The 24,059-nt window shown below is 39.6% G+C and overlaps 3 protein-coding genes across 3 annotated transcripts; 2 read left to right on the forward strand and 1 right to left on the reverse strand.

The window, feature by feature from the left end:
- Window positions 1–974: 974 nt before the first annotated feature.
- Window positions 975–3,669, reverse strand: enkur (enkurin, TRPC channel interacting protein). The gene is made up of 5 exons (XM_030756796.1): window positions 3,480–3,669; window positions 2,478–2,623; window positions 2,159–2,391; window positions 1,904–2,050; window positions 975–1,230 (listed from the first exon to the last, which is right to left on the reverse strand). Exons 1-5 carry the CDS (start codon window positions 3,560–3,562, stop codon window positions 1,054–1,056), a joined length of 786 nt encoding a protein of 261 aa, XP_030612656.1. The 5' UTR covers window positions 3,563–3,669; the 3' UTR covers window positions 975–1,053.
- Window positions 3,670–3,675: 6 nt separating this feature from the next.
- thnsl1 (threonine synthase like 1) lies at window positions 3,676–10,519 on the forward strand. Its single transcript, XM_030756795.1, has 4 exons — window positions 3,676–3,715; window positions 4,080–4,181; window positions 4,618–6,033; window positions 8,496–10,519. The coding sequence occupies exons 3-4, from the start codon at window positions 4,660–4,662 to the stop codon at window positions 9,297–9,299; spliced, it is 2,178 nt and encodes a 725-aa protein (XP_030612655.1). The 5' UTR covers window positions 3,676–3,715; window positions 4,080–4,181; window positions 4,618–4,659; the 3' UTR covers window positions 9,300–10,519.
- A 337-nt stretch (window positions 10,520–10,856) lies between these two features.
- Window positions 10,857–20,505, forward strand: LOC115799948 (patched domain-containing protein 3). The gene is given in 9 exon segments (XM_030757237.1): window positions 10,857–10,943; window positions 15,992–16,076; window positions 16,079–16,112; window positions 18,831–18,868; window positions 18,871–19,037; window positions 19,097–19,682; window positions 19,685–20,137; window positions 20,140–20,320; window positions 20,322–20,505. Coding segments are annotated over 9 exon segments (1,815 nt in total).
- The last annotated feature ends 3,554 nt before the right edge of the window (window positions 20,506–24,059 follow it).

Genomic DNA, 24,059 nt, shown 5'->3' on the forward strand with positions numbered 1-24,059 from the left:
TAACGAGCATGTCTTTGGACTGTGGGAGGAAGCTGGAGAACCCAGAGAGAACCCACACCGAAAGGCCTCAGGTGACGGGTAGAGTCAAATCCAAAACCTCCTTGCTCTGAAGCAACTGTGCTAACCACTGCACTTCTGTGCTGTCCAGAAGTTAAAATTCTGAGATTAAACTTCAGTTAACTGCACAGCCCTATATGAGTGCCAGTTGGAGCATGAGCAACAAATCAGAAGGTCTGAGAAAATGTTGGTACATGATTAATCTGAAATTTGCAGTATTTTGTATAAATTTGCCTGATGTAGCAGGTTTCAAAAGATTCAGCCAATAAATAAGGGAGAAGCGATCACTCAAGTTAAGGATGAATGCACTGTTTCTCTTCAAAATTTCCAATATTCATTAAAACATTTTTTTTTTTAAATTTAAAATTCATTAAAAAAAAAAAAGAAGTTCAAAATTGAAAATCCATCTCTTCTACTTAACCAAAGAGTATTTGTGCGAAGTTTCAGAAGACTTCAAATATAAATGACTGAGGAGCAGCAAATTTTGCAAAAAGTGAATGGAGGGATCCTGGGTGGTTCGGCATCCTCAGCCACTGACTGCTGTCATGAAACAGCTTCCAAACTAAAAAAAAAAAAAAATCCAACCACCTGAGGGAAGCACATGAGTGCAGGCAGCTATAATTTCAAACTTCTTTACATTAAGGGTTAATCTTTGTGCACCCATCCACAAAACTCTCCCATGAATTCTGATATGACTTTAGATTGACTCTGCAAAAATACACCAAATTTATATTTCCGTACTAGATACGGAAGTGGCCCAAAGCAGAAATTCATGTGAGTTGCATTTCTCTGAAAAAAAAAAAAAAATTTGGGCCACTTTTGCCTACAATGTGAATGTAGCCTAAGATAATTTAGATGGACAAGATATAGAAGAACTGATTTTGTACAGGCTTTGTAAGAAAACTGAGCACACTGCAAAACGCAATAACTATTTTATTTTCCTTGTGAAGGCACAGATGAAAACACTCATTGCACTGCATCTGAGCACTGCTGAGATTAATTATCTTTAGGTATGTAGATGATTTTGAACCTCTCGAATAAGCTGATGTCATCCTCCAGCTGCTTCATTCCCCTTTCGAGGCGATCCTTGGTGGCCCTCTGTGACGAAGTCTCGATGATGAGGGGCAGGGCCTGGTACTCGTGATGCAGCTTATCCCAGGTCTCCTTCAGGTTCTGGATGGAGGATTTGGGGGAGGGAAATCCATCAATGTCACCAGACAGTGTGATAATGCAACTGTAGATATTCAAGCCTTTTTCTGAGTAAACGGCAGTAATCAGTCAGAGAGCTTACAGGGTCAAATTCTCCAGAGCTAGTGACTGTAAAATATTTTAGATTTTGATTGGAGAAATGTTTGTGTATTCACACATCCAATTTTGAGGTTAATTTGAGGTTAAATGTACTTTATACAAGTTTAGTTCAGCACATTGTTATAAATAAACTCAGTAAATGTCACTTAAATGACAAAGATCTCAGTTTTTGTGTTTTTGCTCAGGAACCCTCAACATATACTTTTATTGAGAACAATTTAACCCTCATCCTGCATCTTTCCTCTGTAAAGCATTTCTATTACCCTAACCATAGCTCAGCAACTAGATGTAAGGTTGCAAATCACTATATGCCAACTAGGCTGACTTCACTACCCTCCAAAATGCTGTTTAAGTGGAGTTCAAAGAAGTGGTGCCTCAGTGTTTAACTTTTGGAAACTGAAGGAGCGTTTTAATCCAGAAATAGCCAATGAGGTCAGACCTAGCAAGTGGATGGAACTAGGTAATGTTTAAAATAGAATAGAACTTTATTTAAACCTTCAAGTTAAATGCATAAAAGAGTTTGCACATGTTTACTCACCTTCAGGATGGTTTGTCTCTCCTCCTCTGTCAGGTGTTTCATGGCTCTCTGCTCCCACTCTCCTTTTACAAAATTTTCGTACTCCTCTCGAGCCCTCTTCTCTTCTTTGCTGTACTGCTGCAGATACACTGGTACTCTACCATAGTCCTGCATACAGGGTATATTTTATCAGCAAATATAAACATGACATTATCCTAGCATGACTTGTTTATATTGATATTTGAAAGACTGTGAGTAGCAGCTGTAGGAAAATACCTTTTTCATGATGAACTTTGGGACAAGCCCCGAGTTTTCCAGCACCTGCTTGTGCCCTTTGTTGGTGTCTACATATGTGGGGTGCGGCTTCATTGGCACCACTACAGCTGTTTCCTTTAAAAAGTCCCTCTTGGTGTGAATTCCCATCAGTGGTCTGTCATTCCTTGTGGGGACTGGTGGCTTCCTCTCAGTGAAAGAGCAGGTTTTATGAACATCTTTGGAGCTCTGCGTCTCTGAAACATTCAATGCCAAGAAGCTCATATTTACTGCCTAAAGGCAAAACCACGTACTGATAAAATGGTCCAATAGGTGAACTCACTTTCAGGCAGTTTGGGCTCTTTTGAATGCTTTTTGAGGAAATTCTCTGTAGACGGCAACTCCACTCTGGCAGGTCCCATCGTCCTTATTGGCTCTTTTATCAGCTTTTTCTCCAGTATAACTGCAGGCCTGAACTTTGATACATACCTTAAAACGAACAAACAGCAACAACAAACCCCGCCCCCCAGCACATCAGAGCAAACAATCGCTGAATTTCAAATACATTTGATAGGCAAAATAGAAAAAAAACAAAACAAAACAAAACAAAAAAAACACAGATTAAAATATTTTATTAAAAAGTAATGAAAACTAGACTTTAGAATAAAAGAAAAATGAAGTTATATACTGTACTCATAAAACTAAATAATATACATTTTTCTTTTGAATCTTTTCTTTAGTCATTTTTAATTCAAATTTGTCAACACAATTAATTTTCATTAAATTTTCATTTTTTCTTTATTCTGTTCAGTTACACAACAAACTGAAAGCTTATATGACATCTACCCCTGATTCAACAATCAACAGGTAAGGAAAATTAAATTAGCTACATCTTTAATCATGACAAAAGAAGAAAAATAAAGAAATAATAGACAATTCACGTCAACTGCAGCCACAGATTCCCTTTGTATCTAAAGCATCTTCACACTATACATATACATTCTGCTATTTTTTGTAGGATTTTTTTTTTCTAACGCCTTCCTAAAGTTGAGGTTCTGTTGTCACTACCTAGTCTAAATTTATAGTATTAAATTTTAACTTCCACAAATATTCAATACCTTATCTTAAAAAACAAAAACACAAAAAAAAAAAAAAAAAAAACAGGAAAAAACTATCAATGTCAAGAAACCTTTAATAAAACAAAACAAAAATTTAAACAAAACAGCAATGAACAAACACAGCCTGAAAACAATCTGAAACAATGTGAAAGCACACATTAGAAAGCAAATGAAAAATACAAAACTATAAAAACTTTAGTTACTTTGGGCTAACTTCACGTATTTACCTGGGCGCTTTTTCTTTCTTTGTTTCCTCCACCGGAATAAGATTGTAGGCGCTTTCTGGGGGATGAAGAGCTTCAGACATCATAGATAATTAAATGTTTAAATGAGCACAGTAGCTTCTTTTGCAGGCCTTAAATTCTCCACATCGACCGAGTTAAGATTTGTTTGGCAACGTGTAGTTGCTAGGAAACAGCAGCAGATGTTGCGTTCCTGAGCGGTCGTAAAGTGGCTTATTTAGGTTTACATCCTGTTATTTTTGAACAGTGAACATGTTAAATGTTACATGTAATTCCTTAAATCGCAAGCCTTGTTGTTTAACCCTTTACGTTTGCCTTCTTGCTTTAGGATTACAAGGGCTAATTGCTGTTTCCATGTAAAGTCCATTTTGAGATTAGTGGACTAAAGTACGAGATTCTGAGGCGAACTTAAAAGCAGCAAAAAGTTAAATCTTGCAAGGAGGTTTTCACGATTGCAAAATAAATAAATAAATAAAGGCTTCAGCGCTTCAACGCACAGTTGAAAAATAGTTTATAGTAAAAATAAATCAACGAATTTGTATATATGTATATTTTGTTTATATATATAATTTTTTTTTTTTGCAGTGAGAATAAGAATTTTGTCCCTCCAGGCTGACCGTAGTGGAGACCGGTAGTATCGAAACAGACCTAAAACAACAAACTCTACATGGAAAGTCAGCGTTTCACGTGAGTGTGTCGCTCTTTAAATCTGATTTAGGTAATCTGTGTGTGTCCCGAATAACACGAGAGGTTTTCGCAGCCTTACAATTTTTTATCAAACCTTATGAGATAAGCAATTAAAACTGCAAATGAATTTGAATGCCTTAAACTAGCTTTCTATTGATGCTGATAAGGCTTGTAACTTTATAGATTATGAGAAATAAATAATTCTCGCAATAAATTGAAATTTAAAAGTTAAAAAAAAAAGCCAGGAAGAGTTATGTCCTAAGTGTTAGAGATAATGAGGTCAGAATGGTGTCTTCTTATATTAAAGAACTCATAAACGAGATCATCTGCTGCTTTTTAAAGTGGGTCGAAAAACTAATGTGCTGGCTTGCAAATTTAAGTGTATAATAATTTTAGACCTCCCACTGACTGAACTGAATTATTTTCTTTTTCACAGGTGTAAAGGCTGTTGTCATTTGATTCGTGGGTTTTCTGATTAATGGGTTTACTGAATGCAAGCCGGCTCTCAGTAAGAGCTGCCAGGTGCTGCCTGAGTCCACTGTCAACACAAAAATCATGGCTTTCCAGCAAATCCACCCACCTGGGGGACAAGAACATCCTGCTCATGGGTCCTCCAGGAGCAGGAAAAACTACAGTGGGGAAGATAGTGGCCCACAAACTGGGACTGCCTGTCATAGATATTGATGATGATGTCTTGGAGATGACGTGGAAGATGCCCGTTGCCGCTAAATTGGCAGCAGTTGGTGGAAAGCGTTTCTTGGAGGAAGAAGGTCGAGCTTTGTGTAACTTCTCAGCCTCTGGGTGCGTTATTTCCTTGACAGGCTCTAACCCTCTTCATGCTGAGGCAATGAAGCATGTCAAACAGAGTGGGCTGGTCATCTATCTGGATGTGGACAATGAGGACATCATACAGAGACTCACCAGCATGAAGGTGAACAGGATAGTGGGCCAGGAGGCAGGGGTATCAATGAAGGACATTCTGCTTTACAGGAAACAGTTTTATGAGAAATGGCTCGATGTGCGGGTGTTGTGTGGAACAGGAGACACAGTGGAAGAAATAGTGGACAAGGTGCTGAAGGCTGTGGAGAGATATTGGAAGAGTGATGAGGAAACATTTGTGTCAACCAGGTGTGACAGCACAGGATCGTCCAATCAGAAAACATACTTTAGTGATGTGGTTGTGGAAGGCCTGGCTCCAGATGGAGGGCTCTATGTTCCCAAAAATGGCTTCCCAAAGATCGATGCACGTGAATGGCTGAGGTTAATTGAGATGTCGTACCCAGAGCGAGCATTAGTTTTACTTGAAAAGTGTATCCACCCTCTGGACATCTCTGCATTGGATCTCAGAACAATGATATTTAAGGCGTATGGATCAAACTTTTCCAGCAAGGCTGTTGCACCTGTAAAGCACCTCACTCACAATCAGTATGTTCAGGAGCTTTTTCACGGCCCCACCGCCTCCTTCAAGGATCTCGCTTTACAGCTGATGCCTCAGCTCTTTGCTTACTGCCTCCCACCCATGTGCAACTACCTCATCCTTGTAGCCACATCTGGAGACACTGGCAGCGCAGTGCTCAGTGGCTTCAGCAGGCTGAGCGGCATTGACAGACACCGCACTGGTGTCCTGGTGTTCTTCCCAGAGGAAGGAGTGAGTGAGATTCAGAAGCTCCAGATGATGAGCTACAGGGAGGGCAATGCCAGGGCTGTCAGTGTCCGGTCAGACTTTGATTTCTGCCAGAGAAACATCAAGAGGATGTTTGGAGAAGCGGAGCTGACGGGGCATCTCGCTGTGGAGTATGGCACAGTCCTCAGCACCGCCAACTCCATCAACTGGGCACGGCTGTTGCCACAGGTAGGCTGATGATCACTGAGTAGCTCTGCAAGAAAAGATTCATTTTTATATTAAGCTTTTTTATAGACAGCATTGTAATTATTGATGGGGTTTCTCACATCCCTCATAATTAGGTTCAGTAAGAACCACTGCAGTCATAATAACATTGTTGTTTTCATCTGCGCTAGTAGTTTTTAACATGAATTGGTGATGTGAACATGACATGGGTTTGGGCCTTCTAGGACCTCCCAGCCTTTCCATGTGGGAAACCGAAGGTTGGTGGAGCAGAAGTAAGACCCCTGCAGAGGATAGAGCCCAGATCAATGATAGCAGATTAAGCCTTAATTAAGTCAGAAACAGCATGAAAGGAGGAGCTGGGATGCAACAGGGTTCCACAGCAACTTATAAATGTGCAGTAACTTTAAACAGGATAAAGCAGCTTTGATAGTCATCCCTATGTTAAATTTGTTGGTCCAATTGAATATGTAGGAGGGTATGAGCTGAGCCAACAGCTTTGAGATCAGCTGATATGTCAGGATTGCAGCTGAGCTGGACTTCCTGGCTTGCCTGAATGCTATAGTCTGTTTTTTGCCTAAAACGGTCAACACCAAATATGTTGAGTCAAAAAGAAAGTCAGAATCCAGTGAGTTTAGTTTGTAATTGTATAGCCAGGTTCTCAAAGTGTAACCCATAGGCCAACAGCGAGCTTTGTTAACAATTTGTGTGAACCACAGAGCCCGTGCAGCTGTTTGGCTCAGCAGTCACAGGACACACTGAGGATCCAGATGACCTGGTCACCTGCTTTGGACCTTTATTTATTTTATTTATTTATATTTATATAGCATTTTTCAAAAGTTACAAAGTGCAGAACAATAATAAAACCAAACGAAAAGAAAAAAAATTAGAAATACAATGGAATTAAAAGTAATTTGAAATTCAGTGAAATAAGGAGTGAAAGAAGGAATAATCAGCACATACAGTATACACTCTTGGAAAATAAAATAGAAAAAATTAAATTAAAATAGAATAGATTAAATTAAAATTGAAAAAAAGGAATTGGTGGATATAAAAACCCAATCAATAAAAATAAGCTTTAAGAAGAGATTTAAAAGAGGTTGCAGAGTTTGTCTGCATGAGATCCTCAAGCAGGGAGTTGGGGGACCCGGACTGGAAAGGCTTTGTCACCTTTAGTGACTAGATAAACCTTTGGGGTTACTAATACGTCCACGATAGAAGAGGCAGCAGCCAGGCTCATATGGAGTCAGCGTCTCACAGATAAAAGCAGGAGCCTGACCGTGTAAGGGCTTTAAAAACCAGCAGTAAAATCTTGAAATCAATTCTAAAACTAACAGGTTGCCAGTGACAGGCTGTAAGGTCGGGTGTAATGTGGTCTCTCCTTTTGCTGTGTGTTAAAAGCCTGGCCACAGCATTTTGAATTAATTGTGGGCTAGTGTGTTACATTAACTGATGCCTCAATACAGTGCATTAAAGCAACCAAGTCTGGAAGGAATAAGAGAGAAATAGGAAAAGGGATGTCGGGAGCATTTCCCTTTAATTTCCACAATTTAGTTTCGGCTGTCGTAGCAAGCTAGAACTTTATTGAGAACTATAACAGCTGCTTCACCAATGTTAAAAAATAAATAACTAAATAAAATGACAATTACCAACATAGACCCTATCCTATAAAAGGACACTTCAGAAACACTAAATAAAAATGTGTGCTGAGTGCATTTTAAAAAATATTTTTCATAATCTGGTCCCCTATACTTGAACTCCTGTTGTAGAGTGTCAACTTTTCAGGTCATTAAATGTTCAACATTGTAATTGGGGCATTTAATGAGGCTTCCAGGCCCATTAAAGAGCTGATTTGTAGTGACAGAATAGACGGACTACTTTTGTTTTTGTAATGAATCAGGCATTATCTGTGTGATAAGACATGTTGATTTATTTAAGGCTACAACACAGCTGGCTATCATTTCATTAAACATACATCATCAGTCCTTCATAAAAGCTACAATTTTTTGACTGTACGTTAGACGTGAGGTCCAAAACCGAGATGATTTATATGATTATTTCTCAATATGCTTTCAGCATATTATTAAAATGTCCCCTCTGAACCCTGAAAGCATGCTGGAATAAATTAGGATTCAGCAGTTGGGTGGTTTTATGCAGATGAGTCGAGTTCTGCAGGTTTAATGATGATAATAACTTTCACACGTTCTATAGTTTTGACGTTCTACTGAATGTGCTGTGTGAAAATAATCAGTCGCCTCTTCCATCTTTTCAAACTAAGTTTAAATATTGCAACGCTGTGGAAAGTATCTCAAAACCTTGCACAAAGTTTCTTGTACAAAAACAAGAAACTTTGTTTCTAACTTTTCTGTAAAGTGAAATTTTATTGTGTTTTCCGTTTTTGTTGTTGTGATTTGTTCCACGAGGCAAAAACACCAAATGTTTGTTTCTGATGTTTCCTCTTCTTGTAGGTGGTCTATCATTCCTCGGCCTATCTGGATCTGTGCAGAGACGGTGTTATCAAATTCGGAGAGCCCATCGATGTTTGCATCCCTACCGGCAACTTTGGCAATGCCATGTCCGCTGTGTACGCCAAGCAAATGGGTATCCCGATAAGAAAAGTCATCTGTGCATCCAACCACAACCGGGTCATCACCGACTTTATCGCTACAGGCGAGTACGATCTGCGGGGACGGCTGCTGATGCTCTCCCACTCCCCCGCTATAGATATCCTAAAGTCCTCCAACCTCGAGAGGTTTATCTACCACGTCTCCGACGGAAACAGCCATCTTGTCAAGGACCTGTTCACACGCTTAGACAGACAGCAGCACTTTCAGGTTCCTGAGCCTCTTCTTGGCAGGATACAGCAGGAAGTGCTGGCTGGCTGGTGCACTGAGGATGACTGCTTGGCCGCCATCCAGAGCGTTCACACACAGACGGGCTACGTCATGGACACACACACTGCTGTGGCTAAAGTCGTCGCTGATAGGCTGCAGGATGGCTCGTACCCCGTGGTGTTTTGTTCCACGGCTCACTATGGGAAATTTGCTCCCGCTGTGTTCAAAGCTTTACAAATCCCAAATATTCCAGAGGATCCCATTGAGCAGCTAACGAAGCTGGGACTCACTTCATCCAGCCCAAAAATACACAGAGAGATGATAAAATGCCTGAAGGAAAGTGCCAGGAGGAAACACAGTGTTTGTGAAGCAGATTATAGCGTGCTGGTAGAGCAGGTGGAGAGCATGATACAGGATTCCTTCCTTAAAGTTATGTAGAATTATTCCAGCGTTTATTGATCTCCAGCTTAGTTTGTCAAAATATACAAAAATACTCTTTATGTGTCCTCTTTGTTTCATGCATTTGAGTTTTACTGCAAACTGAACACATTATAAAACAAAAAAAAGTTAAAATCTTAATAAACGTGTCAATAATGGGGAATAAATAAGCAGGCATCATAATGAAAATTCATTTAAAACACAAATTAAAATGGTAAATCTGTCTGAGCCTCCAGAATTGAGAAAAATGCGCATATTTGACACAAATTATGCTGTAATAGAGCATAATTTAAACAGCTTTATTGCCCATTTTTATTGACTGCAACAGTCCTTCTCATCAAAATCTGGAGTCCTGGCCCACTAGATGGGGATGTCTACCTCTTGGCCACTGCTGCATTTCATTAACAGTATATGGATGTAGCTGTAGGGGGAAGGTCAAATAAACTAGTAAAATATCTTGTAAAATCAATATCTTCACTTTAATCAACACATTTCTACCATAATAAAATCTGACAGTTAAATTGCTTTCTAATCATAAAGCAATGTTTTATTCACGTCATCTTTTTCTTAGTAATTTGCACTTTTTCCAGTACTGACCATGTAAAACTGGAGCAGTTCAGTAGCAGTAAAAATGGAGCTTCTGACATATACAGTGCTGTGCAAAAGTCTTGATCCACCCCTTGTTTCTTTATATATTTGCTTCCAAGGAGTCAGACTTTCTTGTAAGTTTTTTAAAAGTGGTCTTGAACAGTATTTCTCCAGTCTTCCTTATGAAAGTCTTTCAAAGTTTATCCTTGGACAGCGACTGTCCAAAGGGCTTACAATGATGAACATACAGCTCGTGATCTTGTTAAAGTGGTGGTTGTATAGAAATTATATGATTTACACCGTTTACACTTTTTTCCAGATGCCTCTCATATGAGAAAGAACAGAAACAGGTCTGTGGGTAATTTTGCATTGTCTGTTGCCACTATCCATACCAGCAGGCGTTCAGAAATGAATCCTGTCTCTGTGGCCATCAGTTGAGTCATTTAAATCCAGGTGCTGCCTCAGCAGCCGTGGCGAGAGGAAGATAAGTTTCATAGATCTCCAGGGTTGCTTATGACTGCAGTTGTTAAAATAGATGGAAAGTCAGGCCGGATTTAACAAAGCACTTTGCTAGCATGCCCTCTGATCTGGATCACTGTCTGCAGAAAGTGAGAAGTGTTTTCTGCAACCTTGTGGGGGTTTTTTTTTTTTTTTTTTTTTTTTTTTTTAATAGCAACAATATGGTCAGCACTCTAATATGACAGGTGGGTGTATAGTTCTTATTAGGTGTTCTGAATCTAAAGTTTATCATCTCTTCTGGTTGCTTTATCACTGTCCATTAAGTGCAGTTGTTCATTTTGTACGTTTTTGGACAGTTACAGTTACAACTCTCTCTCATCGTTACTGCACTCGTACATTGAGAGTGAATAATTTGCCAAAAAAAAAGAACTGCAGCATCTGAAGAGAGGAAACTCAGAATTTGGTGATGCCCATGGGTTCTAGACTTCAGGCAGGCATTGACAGAGGACTATGTATAAAAACAGTTACTGCAAGATTATGCGCATTGGTGTTCCCAACCTTTTCCCAGTGCTTTTCAATCCCCCTAAACCTAACAGGGTCAGTTTTGTTCCTTAACCATCACTTGGCTGTGTTTGTTCTTCCATGCTTACAGGATGACTGATCGCTTTTCTGTGCATGAATATATTACATAGTACATGCTCACATACTGGAGGCTTCTTTGTACTGATTTTGTGCTTGTTCTTTATCTCTCCCTCTCCTCTGTGTCTGTGGTTTGCATCGCTGTAAGCATCGGCCTTATTAATCAAGCTGCTTGGCAGGTGAATGTGAAGAATGGGTGGGAAGGAGTCTGGAGGCACAGGAGGGTGGCGTGCAGGTGTGTGACTGTGAGTGTGTGTGTGAGTGGTGAAGGGAAAGAGAGAGCCAGCTGTTGCTCAGTGCCTAGTGACCCACGGCTGTGTGAGCAAGGATAATTGCAGGTAGCAGCCTGTTCCCATCTCCTTAATGTGAACCAGTGGCATAATGGAAACTGCTCTTTAACAGTGAAGGGAAATAGAAAAGAGAGAAGAGGAGATGAATGCATCGCAGGAGTTTAGAAAGAAAATCCAGTGAACCGGGTTGATTTGGGATTGTGCTTCTGAGATCTCTGCTTCTAGCTCCTTTCCTTCATGGTGAAATACATTTTTATATAACCTAACAAACAACAGCACTGCCAGATCTTTTTTTTTTTTTTTTTTAAACCCATGGTGTTTGTGAGGAAGTGCTGTATGAGTGTGGTCAGCTCTATTCAGTTCAGGAAATAGGATTTAAAAAAAACAAACAAAAAAACAAGAATACATGGAGGAATGGAGGAGGAAGACTAAAAATGGGAATAGAATAAGATTAGTGAAGGAAGTGGGTAGACACTGCACGAATCACTAACAGCAGAGCTGCAAAGAAATGAATAACTTCAAGGGCCGGGTCAGACAGATCAGCAGTGATGTTGTTCTTTGGTTAATACATTTAATTTTTCCTCTGTTTTAATGTTTTACATGAACACAGCACAATTTGGATGATTGGTCCTGTATCATATCGTCCCCAGATGTGCCCAGCTTTGATATTGCATGCTTAATTACAAGCCAAATTATAAATGAATATGTTAATAAATTTGGGTTAAATAAATGGTGTATGCAGTCATGTTGTACCTTTTGTACTCACTCATTTTGTTCTCATACCATTTCTGAACATACTGAATATATTTCCTGCTGGAAGTGACCATCAGAAGATGAGTACACTGTGGTCAGTAAAGGGATGGACATGGTCAGCAACAATATTCAGGTAGGCTGTGACTCTTAAGGTGTTCAATTTTGGTGAACCTGTGCAAATTGTAGCCTCAGAAGTGGCACCCGGTGTGGCCTCCTGCTTCAGCCGCTTCAGGGTTCAACATGTGCATTCAGAGATGCTCTTCTGCATACCTTGGTTGTAACAAGTGGTTTTTTTGAGTTACTGTTGCCTTCCTGTCAGCTCCAAGAAGTCTGGCCATTCCCTTCTGACCTCTGACACCAACGAGACATTTTTTTTGTCCAGAGAACTGCCACCCAGTGGATAGTCTCTTTTTATGACCATTCTCTTTAAACCACAGAAACTGCTGTGTGGGAAAATCCCACTGGATCAGCAGTCTCTGAAATATTAAGACAAGCCCATCTGGCTTCAACAACCGTGCCACGTTCAAAGTCACTTATATCATCTTTCTTCCCCATTCTGATGCTGGGTTTGAACTTCAGCAGGTCATCTCGACCTTCTCATATTTAAGTGTAATCTGTGTAAAAATGTAAATGTTTCCCTTTTCTCTTTAGATTTTACAGTCATTCGTTGTTTGAAGCTCCACTTCTTCTAGAAAAGTAATTCAAACATCCCCACAGAAAGTCATTAGCATTGCTTCAGTGTCATTTTACTGTCCCTTGATTCTCTGAATAAATGCTATTTTAGAGTCTTCTCCATTCTGCCAAGGATGAAGCCCACAGGGGGAACAGTTAATCCTTGTCCATCTTGGCACACAAAACTAAAAAATGTTAAAAAAAAGAAAAAATGTTGGCATATAATTCTGGCACTAAATGTTGGTACTGAAGCAGAGGTAAAAACAATCGCCCACCACTGCAAAGATCTGAGCTAAATTCTTGCCAACTGGCTGAGTGCTTTGGTGACAGTGTTTGGGTGGAAAGCCATTAATAATTAAGTTTAATATAAACATTGTATGGGTTTAAGAGATATGGATTTTCATCATCATCATCTGGTTTTGGTTATTGATGGGATTCTAATATTGCAAAATTCAGCATGTCAGGTTTTGTCAGATGATGTTTTAGTAACCTTTATCAAAATAGAGATCCACATTGCACTGCACTGCCGCACCAATGGGTGGTGGGTCAACAGGAAGGCTGGCCCATCTGTCTTCATGTGGAGCCCAGCTGAGTCTGATGCGCTAATGCCCAGCCACCAGGTGATATACCATGCTCCATTGGTTTTCTATCCATAAAGATTTCATCTGGCCCTCCACCCAGGACCAGTTTGTCTTGGGGGGCCATACCAAGGGCACACACTAGGGCACACACATCTCTCCACCATGATAGGGTGGTAGTTGATGGAGGGGCTCCAAGTGGCAGACAGATGCATGATTGTAAATCAGTAAATTAAATTTCACAACTGTTGTTGAATTTTCAGCTTTAGTTCACTTCAGACCACTGTCTTCTAAACCAATACTTTTGTTGGATTAATGTCTAATGATCCCTGTGTTTTGGTAAAGAAAATGTAATCATGATTGACTGTGGAAGTGTAAAAGTGACTTATAAGATTTAAAGTTAGCTCAGGTGGAAGAGAGTTCTTCTATCCCAGGCCAATCTGAGTCATGTTAAGTGTGTTTGTTGTGTTTACCTTATCAAGCATATGGCTGCGTAGTGAAGTGTTCTTGATCAATGGTATCTTTCTGGAAACTGGAGCACAACAATCAGTTAGCACATCTCAAAATCACGGTTCACCTGAGGTTTCCCAGCTAATTACCCATGACTTGATCTACAACCCAGCACACCTCTACAAAGTGTGAGGAAGATGAGGGAAAGAAAAGGGGAGCTAATGAAGGTGTCAACTTGTACTTGCCATCTGAAGATGTTAGTTTTTGGAGTATGAGAACAACTTCTTTACGATTTGCTTCAAACTTGAGGATAAACAACAGACACCAGTGTCTGTCTACTGTTAATGGTCTTTGATAACTCCAAAGACAAAAAGCAAGGTGAAGAAAAGATTGCATTTAACTGATGCCTACATCAGGCTTCTGCCAACTGTCTGCCTAAATCTTCTCCTCCCCGTAATGATGGAAAGAGAATCCATTTCTCACTCAGAGAATGAGAAATCGATGACCCTGAGATGGAACTGTGTGAGATGAGATATGGGCTGCGGCTCGGAGGCAGGGCTCCAGCTGACAGCTGACTGACAGGGGTTAAATGACATCAAGGCAGACAAGCTTGGAGGTGTAAAAGTGACCCTCCTGGATTTTCACACTTTGTAGAGGCCAGGTGTTGCTAAATTCCCAGCACATTTCTATAATTGACCGTCACTTGCCCCTTGACACCTCAAGGGGAAATTATAGTTCAGTGGTGGTAGCATGTTGGCAGTACGTTGGCAGTCTGTGGGTAGCAGGGGACTATCTGTCTACCTGCAGAGCATCTGTTGTCCAGACCACAAAGGGATTACAGAAAGATATGGAAAATGGAAAATTAAAATTGAAAGAGACCGGGAAAAAAAAAAAAAAAGGCGGGGGAGAGGGAACGCGGGTGCCTTGTAGAAGGTCCAGTGTATTTTAAATATTGCAATTGTTTCTTTGAACCTAAAACAAAGATGCAGAGTTAAAGAAATATTTCAGATTTGGTCATTGCATGATTTCATTTTGGCACCTTGAAGAATGTCTTGATTGGAAAAATTTACCTTGAAGCTTCTTTAGTTTGTTTCCCTTCTCCTGTATTGTTATTTGTAAAATAACTTTTTTAATCTTCAGGTGACCGAGTGCAGTGACCCCAGTGTCATATTTTTATGTGCCATTTCAATATTTTTAAATGTAAGTTGTTTCCTACCATGAATTTGTCAATCTACTACTCCTACAACTTTTCCTAGTTTTTTTTTACAGGAAGTGGCCGGTTGGTGTGGCAAGGATACTGGAATGTTATGTAGGGTTATTTATAACCTCAGAAATATGTGCTTTAAAGATTGTAGGCTTTAGTATTTATTGTGTTTTACAATTTGTTGGTTCTTTTTTCTATGATTAAATGTTTTATCTTGACTGTGATAGTTTTCAGAAATCTCATTAATCTAAATATTACCAGCATATCTGGATAGAATATCTTAAATACCAACAAACAAAACACCCTGATTATGACAATTTTGTTAGAATTTGCTGATTGAAATATTACAGAGTTATCAGTTCATCTATATTTAACACTACCATACTGTAATGTATAATTTGCTCACTTATACTTATGTATACCCAAGGTTTTACATTAGTATTAGTGTTAATATAAATAAATAAATAGGAAATAATTGTCTAAATTTGGTTGCAATGTAATTTTTTAGCTCAGTTTTGCATAAAATTGACTGAAAACCATAATTAATGACATTATGACATTTTACAATATCTGCGATGGATACCTGTAATAATCACCAACCAACCATTCCTCTATAACAGAGTCATTTATGACCTGGAAACAGCTGTAATGTTAACTAGTTGCACATTTCATTTAGTTGGCAGGTGTAGCCAGTAGGGAGAAAGTAGTTCTTATATTAAAACAACTCCCAACTAAGTTTGACGATTTAATTTTTGGACTAACATGGCGCGAATTCTGTAAAGAGATGCCGCTTAGTGCCATTATATTCAAGTGAAGGCAGACATTTCTATAGTTGTCTTCCAAAACTGGACAATTCAATCCAAAACAGTGAAGGTGGAGAAACAGGCTAGCACTGTAAGCCAGAGGAAAAAATCGAAACATTTGGTTTTAAGGGGATACTGTCCGTTAAAATCAAAGCTGCCACACTGGTGTAATAGCTGCCATGACTTCCATATGCAAACATTTTTTTTTCTGACTTAAGTGTTCGTGCTGACTTCCTTCTGCTGTGCTCTTTTGTAGGTGTCTTACTACACCTCGAAATCTAAGCAGGAGGAGATTGACAGTCACACCACAGATGGCTTCCCGCTATTCCTCATCACTTATGCCTGTTCATCACCTTCTCCGTGATATTATGCCTGAGGTAAGAAGTGATCAGTGACTGTTGCACAGTGAGTGGCAAAATCCAGGGTACAGACAGCGTTTATCAATATGAGACCAACACATCAGTAGTGTACAAAACAATAAACATTAATTTATTTAAATTCTAAGGCCATAATAAAAATAATCTGGTTCTTTGCTGGACTTAAAATGATATAAATACAACTGAAGTGAACAGCAAACAAGTTTTACATGATGTATTACACCATGTTGTTATTAATTTAACAAAAACTAATGTGAAGTGTAGATGCAGTGTGTGAAAGATTAAGTAAAGACCTTAATTCAGTAGCTTGAAAACCACCCTTACCGGTAATAATCTGAAATAATGTGAAGTAATCCTTTCCTGTATGATTTTATCAGTCTCTCACATTATTGTGGAGGTAGTTTTTTTCCCCTCTCCTCTTTACTGCATTGATTCATGTCATTGAGGTTAACTGGAATTAATTTATGCACAGCTCTCTTAAGGTCCCACCACTGCACTTCAATCAGGTTATGGTCTGGATTTTGACTAGACCATTGCACCACCTTGATTCTATTTTTTTTTTTTTTTTGTTCTGTTGTTGAATTGCTGCTGTACTTTGGGTCATTGTTATGTTGCATGACTCCATCTCAGCCAAGCTTTAGGTGTGAGACAGATGGCCTCACATTTGAGTCTAATCTCACTCAGTGACTACAAGGTGCCCAGGTCATGCGGTGCAAAACAAGCCCAAATCATCGCCCCTCCACCACTGTGCTTGATAGTCGGTATGAGGTGTTTGTGCTGACATGCAGTGCTTGTTTTTTTCCAAACATGGTGCTGTGCATTATGGTGAAACATCTCCACGTTGAATTTGTCTGTCTAAAGGACATTGTTCCAGAAGTCTTGTAGTTTGTTCAGATGCAACTTTCAGTAAGCAACACTTCCAAACAAGCTATATTTGTTGAGTCTTTTTCTAATTGTACTGTCACATGAACTTTAACATTTAACATGTTAACTGAAGCCTGAAGAGTCTGAGATGTAGCTCTTGTTTTTTTTTGTTTTTTTTGCAGTTTCTCTGAACATTGCACGGTCTGACCTTCAGGTTAATGTGCCTGGACGTCCACTGGTGGGAAGATTGGCAATGGTCTTGAATGTTTTCCATTTTTGAATAATCTTTCTCACTGAATTATGTTTTGTTTCCAAATTGTTTAGAAATGGCTTTATAATCCTAAAGTCATCGCTGATATCTTTCCTCCTTGGCATTTTTTAACACACACCCGAATGCTCCAGATCAGCAAACTACCAAAACATCTGCCTTTATAGAGGTGGTCAGACTTGCTGATGATCAGTTAATCAAGTGTATTTTATCAGCACCACCTGGCTGTTCTTTTTCATTACGTAGTATTGTTTTAGTTTTTTACACCATATTTTAGTTTTCAGTTCTTTTTATCACTGAGTTTTAAAGGGCATCTTGAAAAAGTTCAAGATAGTTACAAGAAATGTGAAGATTTGCTCTTTGTTTGGTAAAAGTTAAATAAGAGCATTGATAGCACTGCCGTGCTTGGTTGTTGAAAATGAAACTGCAGCCAGAATCTTAGTCAAAGAGAGAAGCTGCTGGCTGGCCTATTTCTGTCTGGAGGTAAAGTGAAATAATATCTCACTTAAACCTTTTGTACTTGCTATTATGCTTTGATTCGTGATCCAACTGAAGAAACAGGATCTCAGTTATTGAGCTTTAGCACATCAGAGATACAGACAGGCAGCATTATTTTTTTTACCTTTATCAGAGCCAGGCCAGCTGTATCCCAAATAGTGTTTCCAGTTTTCATTTATAGGCAAGGCATGTGCTGCCTCTACCTTTATACTGTCTAGCTTAAATAGTATGGTGAACTGCTATATTTCCAAAATCCAAATAAATTTTAGTACAATGAACTAAAAAAAAAAAACAGCTTTTTCAGTTCATTGTACTAAGATTGATCATGTTACTATAATTTACCAAGTTTAGCTAATCCCTAATACACTGTACACTTAATAAAATTCTTACTTTGTTTTCAGTATTGTTAGAACATGATCTGCCATGGTATGTTAACATAAAAACTGTCTGTGTTTACAAAATTATTAATTTTACACCAAGGGCCAACCTTCAGCCAATTGCACATGTTACCATCAAGTGTCAAGTGCTATTCTGCATAGACCTGAACCCCCTCAACCAGATCATTAACAAGACTGGCTATGGATACCAACTACAGAATGCAACAAACATCAGCCACTTCCTGGATGACTTTAAGCTTTATGCCAGGAGTGAACGAGATATCAGTTCCCTGATCCACACCATTAGGATCTACAGCAACAATATCGGGATGTCTTTCGAACTGGTGAAGTATAGCAGGATGGTAACAAAGAGAGGGAAGGTAGTCAGGACTGAGGGGATGGCACTACTAGAAGGCAACATTGCAGGTATTGAGGATAGCTACAAGTACTTTGGAATCCCACAGGCAAATGGAAACCATGAAGAGGCTGCTAGAAAAGCCGCAGCTGCCAAGTACCAATGTAGTGACTATAAACAACAGTCTTTTTTTAGAAGAATATTCACAAAAAAATGGTTTTGTGATAAGACATTCAGCAATGATCCTTTCAGGCTGCTCAGGTTGACAAACTTTAGAAAAATTGGACCTTGCTTTCAGTTCATTGTGATCTTTATCAGCTGCATGGATTTAAATGCAATACCATCCTCCTTTGCAGGCTGGACAATGAGAGGAACAAGGTGTGGGTGGCTGTCTTCACGTCTTCGCTGCTGTGCTGGCAGTTCTCTCTGGTTTTGGCCCACTACTTTACATTGGAGTGCCGTTTGTTATCACTGTTGCAAACTCCTTTTTCCTTTTACTTGGTGAGAAAAATTCACTCTTGGCTTCTTTCTTTCCACAGATTAGTTTTAGGTTTCAGCTGGAAGTGCAATACTGACCAAATAATTAACTTAGAAGTGACAAAATTTATATATATAAAAAAAGTTCCAGTATTGTTTTGTGAAAAACCCGGTCCCAAAGAGGATGGCTCTCACTCACAAAGAAGCTATCATGTCCATTACCATCACCACTGTGACTAATGTCCTCAAGTTCTTCATAGGCGTCATGTCTGACTTAACATCCGTGCAGTCCTTCTGCTTGTACACCAGCACCTCCAATATATTTTGCTACATCTACACCATTACCTTCTTTGGAGCCTTTCTGGTTCTAAACAGGCGGCAGGAAGCCAGCAACAGGCACGGGCTGACCTGCAAGCAAATCCCATCAGACAGACCTGAAAACCACTCTGAGCTATACAGCATCTGCTGCGTGGGAGGTGACTTTGATAAGCGCACTGGCGCAGAGAAGAAGCAACCAGCGAGTAATTTCTGTAAGGATTACTACGGCCCAATTTTGATCAAACCCCAGGTTAAGGGAGTGGTAATCGTCCTCTTTGTGGCATATGTAGCTGTAAGCATTTATGGATGGCTCCATGTACAGCAGGGGATTGAGGTGTATGACCTAGCAGCTGATAACTCCCAAATTAACTGATTCAATAGGAAAGATAGGCAGTATTTCTCTGATTATGAACCTCTGTGATGGTTGTTCTCAGTGAGGCTTTTGCACACTGGGATGAGACCAAGCGCTATTAACTCCAGGCACACATTGAGGACTTTAAAAGGCTCCAGTTTGTAGATAAAGATATCTTTTCATCCTGGCTGGACTCTTAATTGTCATATGGGCAGATAAATAATTTAACCCTTAATGATAAAGATGTCTTTCTCAAAAATCTTCTGCAGTCTTTTAATTTATTTTCTTTCCACAAGCAAGATGTGAACCTCACCAGAGATGTCATCTCCAGTGGCAGCATGGAATTTCATACACTCATAGGTCTTCAGTTCACCTCAGGTGGCTGCAGAGCAGCTTCTCTATTAGTCTATAACCAGGAATTAATCTTTTTTGACCAGTATGACATTGTAGTGAGCAGCACAATCAAAAATATTAGCGTGATTGCAGCTGTGATGTTCACCATCTCCCTCCTGCTGATCACTGCTCGTTACTGGTGACTTGTTCAATTGGTTCGGTGACCGCAGGTGTGAGCAGCTTCATGGCGCTCTGGCATGTTAGTCTCAACTCCATATCCATGATCATTTTCACCGTCTGCATTGGCTTCACTGTCGATTTCTCCGGACATGTGTGTTACGCCTTCATCTCCATGCTCTCTCAAAACTGGGGTATGCATCCATCAAGGTGCCTCGTCCAGCATTTTAGGGGTGTCACTGTTGTCTGTATCAAAATTCAACACTTTGAGAACGTTCTTTAAGATCTTTTTTCTTGTCATGTTTATCAGGATGGTTCACGTCCTTGTTTTCATCCTAGTAATCCTGACAATATGTACATTTTACAGTTTCTGAAACTGTCAAATGTGCATTTATATCATGAATGTGTGTGACAATTAAAAAAAAAAGGGCAGTTGAAATTCTTTACCTTTTCTTTACACGCTGGGTGCTTTTTGAGGTTCACCTTTTCAAATGTTTAATGTAAATCTCGAATGAGCCAATCACATGGCAGTGACTCAGTGCATTCAGTGAAGACATGGTCACAGGCTCATCATAATTAGACAACAGAAGATGGATCCATCCTGCCTTGTAGCAGCTGTTCAGGCTAGTAGCTAGTAATATTGTGGTGTATAGTTTCTTGGCAAATGCCTACCTGAGTGTTGTTGCTGACCATGTCCATCCCTTTATGACTACAGTGTACCCATCTTCTGATGGCTGCTTCCAGCAGGATAACCCACCATGTCACAAAGCTCACATCATCTCATACTTGCTTCTTGAACATGACAATGAGTTCACTGTACTCAGGTGGCCTCCACAGTCACCAGATCTCCAGTAGAGCAGCTTTGGGATGCGGTGGAACAGGAGAGTTGCATGAGATGATACCATCTGTGTGATGCTGTCATGTCAGTATGGACCAAAATTGCACCCTGTTGAATTTATACAACAAAGAACTGAGGCAGGTGAATGCATGGCATTGTCTAAAATGAATCAATTAAGGAAATCCTGCTAGTTATTGTGTGTTAATGATATTATTGGTTAACTCTCAGAGAGATAAGATGACTTTTGTTTGCCTGGATGGCCACAAACGTTACATGAACGTGTACCAGTCACTATCGTGAATTTCTATTTTTGTACTCTCATCATCTCTGCCTAGTTAGATAATGGAGAGTGGCATTTATATTGTGCTTTATCGCTCTTATGGACCACTCAAAGGAATTTATACTACAAGCCCCTTTCACCCACACATTCATACAGCTCTTTATTTATCAGACTCACACACCGATGGATGCATCAGGGACAGTCTGGAGTTTAGTATTTTGCCTCAGGAAACTTCAAAGTGCAGACTGGAGAAGCCGATTAGTGGATGACTCTACCTCCTGAGCCACAACTGCCAGTATGCGCCTCAAAGTACCATCATATATTTCAGAAGCAGTGTGAAGTTGTCTGAAAACTGCTACAATAATCTCTGTCTTTCTTCTTCCCCCCTCTTCTTTACTTCATTTATATGCCATTCAAAAGTCACATTATTCCAAGCTGTCCATAATTAAGCTGCACCACAATTTCTCAGTTTCAGGAAATGGTGTTGGTGGCATATTCATCATAATGGCCTCCAACTGGCAGCGCATTAAAAGCAAGAACCCATGCAGATGGCTCACACCTCAAAAGGAAGCGTTATGTCCACCAAAGCTACCACCACCACCACCACCATCCATGTGATCATGACTGATGTTTAGCATTTTTTTATTGTTTTAATTTTATTAATTTTTAGCATTTTGCATTGAATAATAAACCACTGGAGACTTTCTAAAGGGAAATAGAAGGGAAGTAAATTACATACATATATGCTTTATGCTCACTGCTGCAGATAGGGCAACATTTAGTGAGCATATTAACTTCAATTATTAGGATACGAACAGTGAATATTCTTATTTGAAGACGCTCCAAACAGAAAATAACACACTTAAATGGGACTCCAGCACATAAACTGGATAAAGTGGTTCTTTTTGCTTTTTCCACTGTAGGAAAAGAGTGAATACCACGCAGTTGCTTAGGATCAAGTGCTTTCTGTGCAGCGGTGCTGTAATGGCAGCTGCTGATTGTCTTGTTGCCTGCTCTTTGCTTGCAGATATCAAGATTTCAACAGAGAACAAGACAAGCAAAAAGCCTTGGATGCAGCTGTACTGTAAGTAGAACTCAGCCCCCTCAATCCAATCCAAGAGGTCTTCAGGTTTTAACTTTCTGCATCCTTCATGGCCACCGCACAGCTCTGTCACCCTCCGTCACGCCTGTCTTCCCTCGCCCTGCTTTCAAGACGAGATGCCTCTGGACCACACTGCATGACGTGACATGGCCCTACACCCAGGAGGAAGGCAGAGATAGAGAGAGAGGGTGGATGTAAGAGCATGAACTGATAAGAAGAGGGATTGGTGATAAAGTAATGAAACTGGTCATGTTTTTCTTTTTCCTGTGTAGTAAAGAAATGATAAATCCCACATCCTTTAGTGCACTTTCGCATGAGTAACACACAAAGGAGCCCAATTTTATTATTATTTATTTTATTAATTTTATCATCAAAAAATATAGGGACACCTCCAAATTTCACCTATTCTCTCATGAAATACAGTACCTTATTGTACATTTAGTGATGCAACAGCTTGTCACTGGGTTGGTACCTGCTAAGGCACTGCTGCTGTCACCCCCCCCCCCGAGTGTTTATCTGTACTTCTCTTATCTGTTGAAAAATTTGAACCTTAATGTTATGCAAGGTCCTTTAAAAATGGTATAACATTGAAAATAGGGGTACCCATTAATTTATACCATATTACATAATTTTTATCATTCATTCAGACACTTGAAAATAAACTGGCATTTGTGTAGTGTTTTTTATTCTTAAGCAAAGCTTCAAAACTTTACTGATCTCATATGTGCTCCTACTGCATGTTTACCATGCATATCTTTGTACATGCATGGTAGGTTCAGCAGGTTGTCTTGACAGTGTCTACATGCCTAATTTAAATGACATGTCTTTGAATATGCATACCATGCATGCCTTTAGATGTGCATGATAGGTGCACAGGTAGAATGAAGATCCTAGGGAAGTTCAACTCCAGAATCGTTTTGCTATGAGGCACCAGTGTTAAACTCTGCAGTACTGTGTCACAGATATAAAGACAGATACAGAAAATACTTGTCAGAATTTATCATTTAAAATTTTGGGCCAGGAAAAGATTATATTCTCATGTTGAACATTAAAATCTAAAAGAAACTTTGAATATGTGTACTTTTTACGGCTTGGAGACATGTAATTGCCCCCAAAAAGGAAATTAGTGGTCCAAATAATGAGCCCTTGGTGCTGCATTAATGTAGATTGTGCATGTAGGGACAGAAATGGACCATTACTGTAAGCCTCTTTCTCAAGAGGGTTTTCCAGGGACTAGGCTTTAGGGACTTGCAGCCTTAAGGGGTTGAGTGCCAACAAGGTTTTTGGACAGTGTTGGCTTTACTTGTCAGCCCCATAGGTTTCTGCTCAATCAGTTGGTTGTTTAGTTGTCATTTGAATGTGATGGAACAACACAGATGACCTCCCACTGAAGCAGAACCCTAGAGTTCTTAAGTAGCTACAATTTACAGGTTTCTCCTAAATGCATCAAATGCAGGTAAATGTGAAGATACTGCTTTGAAAAGAGGCCTGCTGTAAGCATGGGCTCACAGAGAATGTGTGTGTGTGTTTGTTTAGACGTTGTCAATGAGTGACTGAAGTTGTTTGTACCAAACTATATTTTATGGGAACTGGTTTGAATTGTGGATTGTAAGAGTGACAAGTGACATTTCCATTCTTGTTTACTTTGTACGCCTCAGAATTCCAATACAACAGTGAAACATGCCACCTGCAGAAGTTCTCTGATGAC

This window comes from Archocentrus centrarchus, chromosome 20, assembly GCF_007364275.1.
Source record: "Archocentrus centrarchus isolate MPI-CPG fArcCen1 chromosome 20, fArcCen1, whole genome shotgun sequence".
In the NCBI taxonomy this organism is placed as follows: domain Eukaryota; kingdom Metazoa; phylum Chordata; class Actinopteri; order Cichliformes; family Cichlidae; genus Archocentrus; species Archocentrus centrarchus.

Bases quoted from the DNA above. Each gene is read 5' to 3' on its own strand.
- enkur (XM_030756796.1), bottom strand. From the start codon at position 3,562: ATGATGTCTGAAGCTCTTCATCCCCCAGAAAGCGCCTACAATCTTATT. The intron at 2,051-2,158 runs GTATTTTCCTAC...CCCTGTATGCAG, and splicing joins CAAAGTTCATCATGAAAAAG to GACTATGGTAGAGTACCAGT. The intron at 1,231-1,903 runs GTGAGTAAACAT...TCCTCCATCCAG, and splicing joins AGAGACAAACCATCCTGAAG to AACCTGAAGGAGACCTGGGA.
- thnsl1 (XM_030756795.1), top strand. From the start codon at position 4,660: ATGGGTTTACTGAATGCAAGCCGGCTCTCAGTAAGAGCTGCCAGGTGC. The intron at 6,034-8,495 runs GTAGGCTGATGA...CTCTTCTTGTAG, and splicing joins GGGCACGGCTGTTGCCACAG to GTGGTCTATCATTCCTCGGC.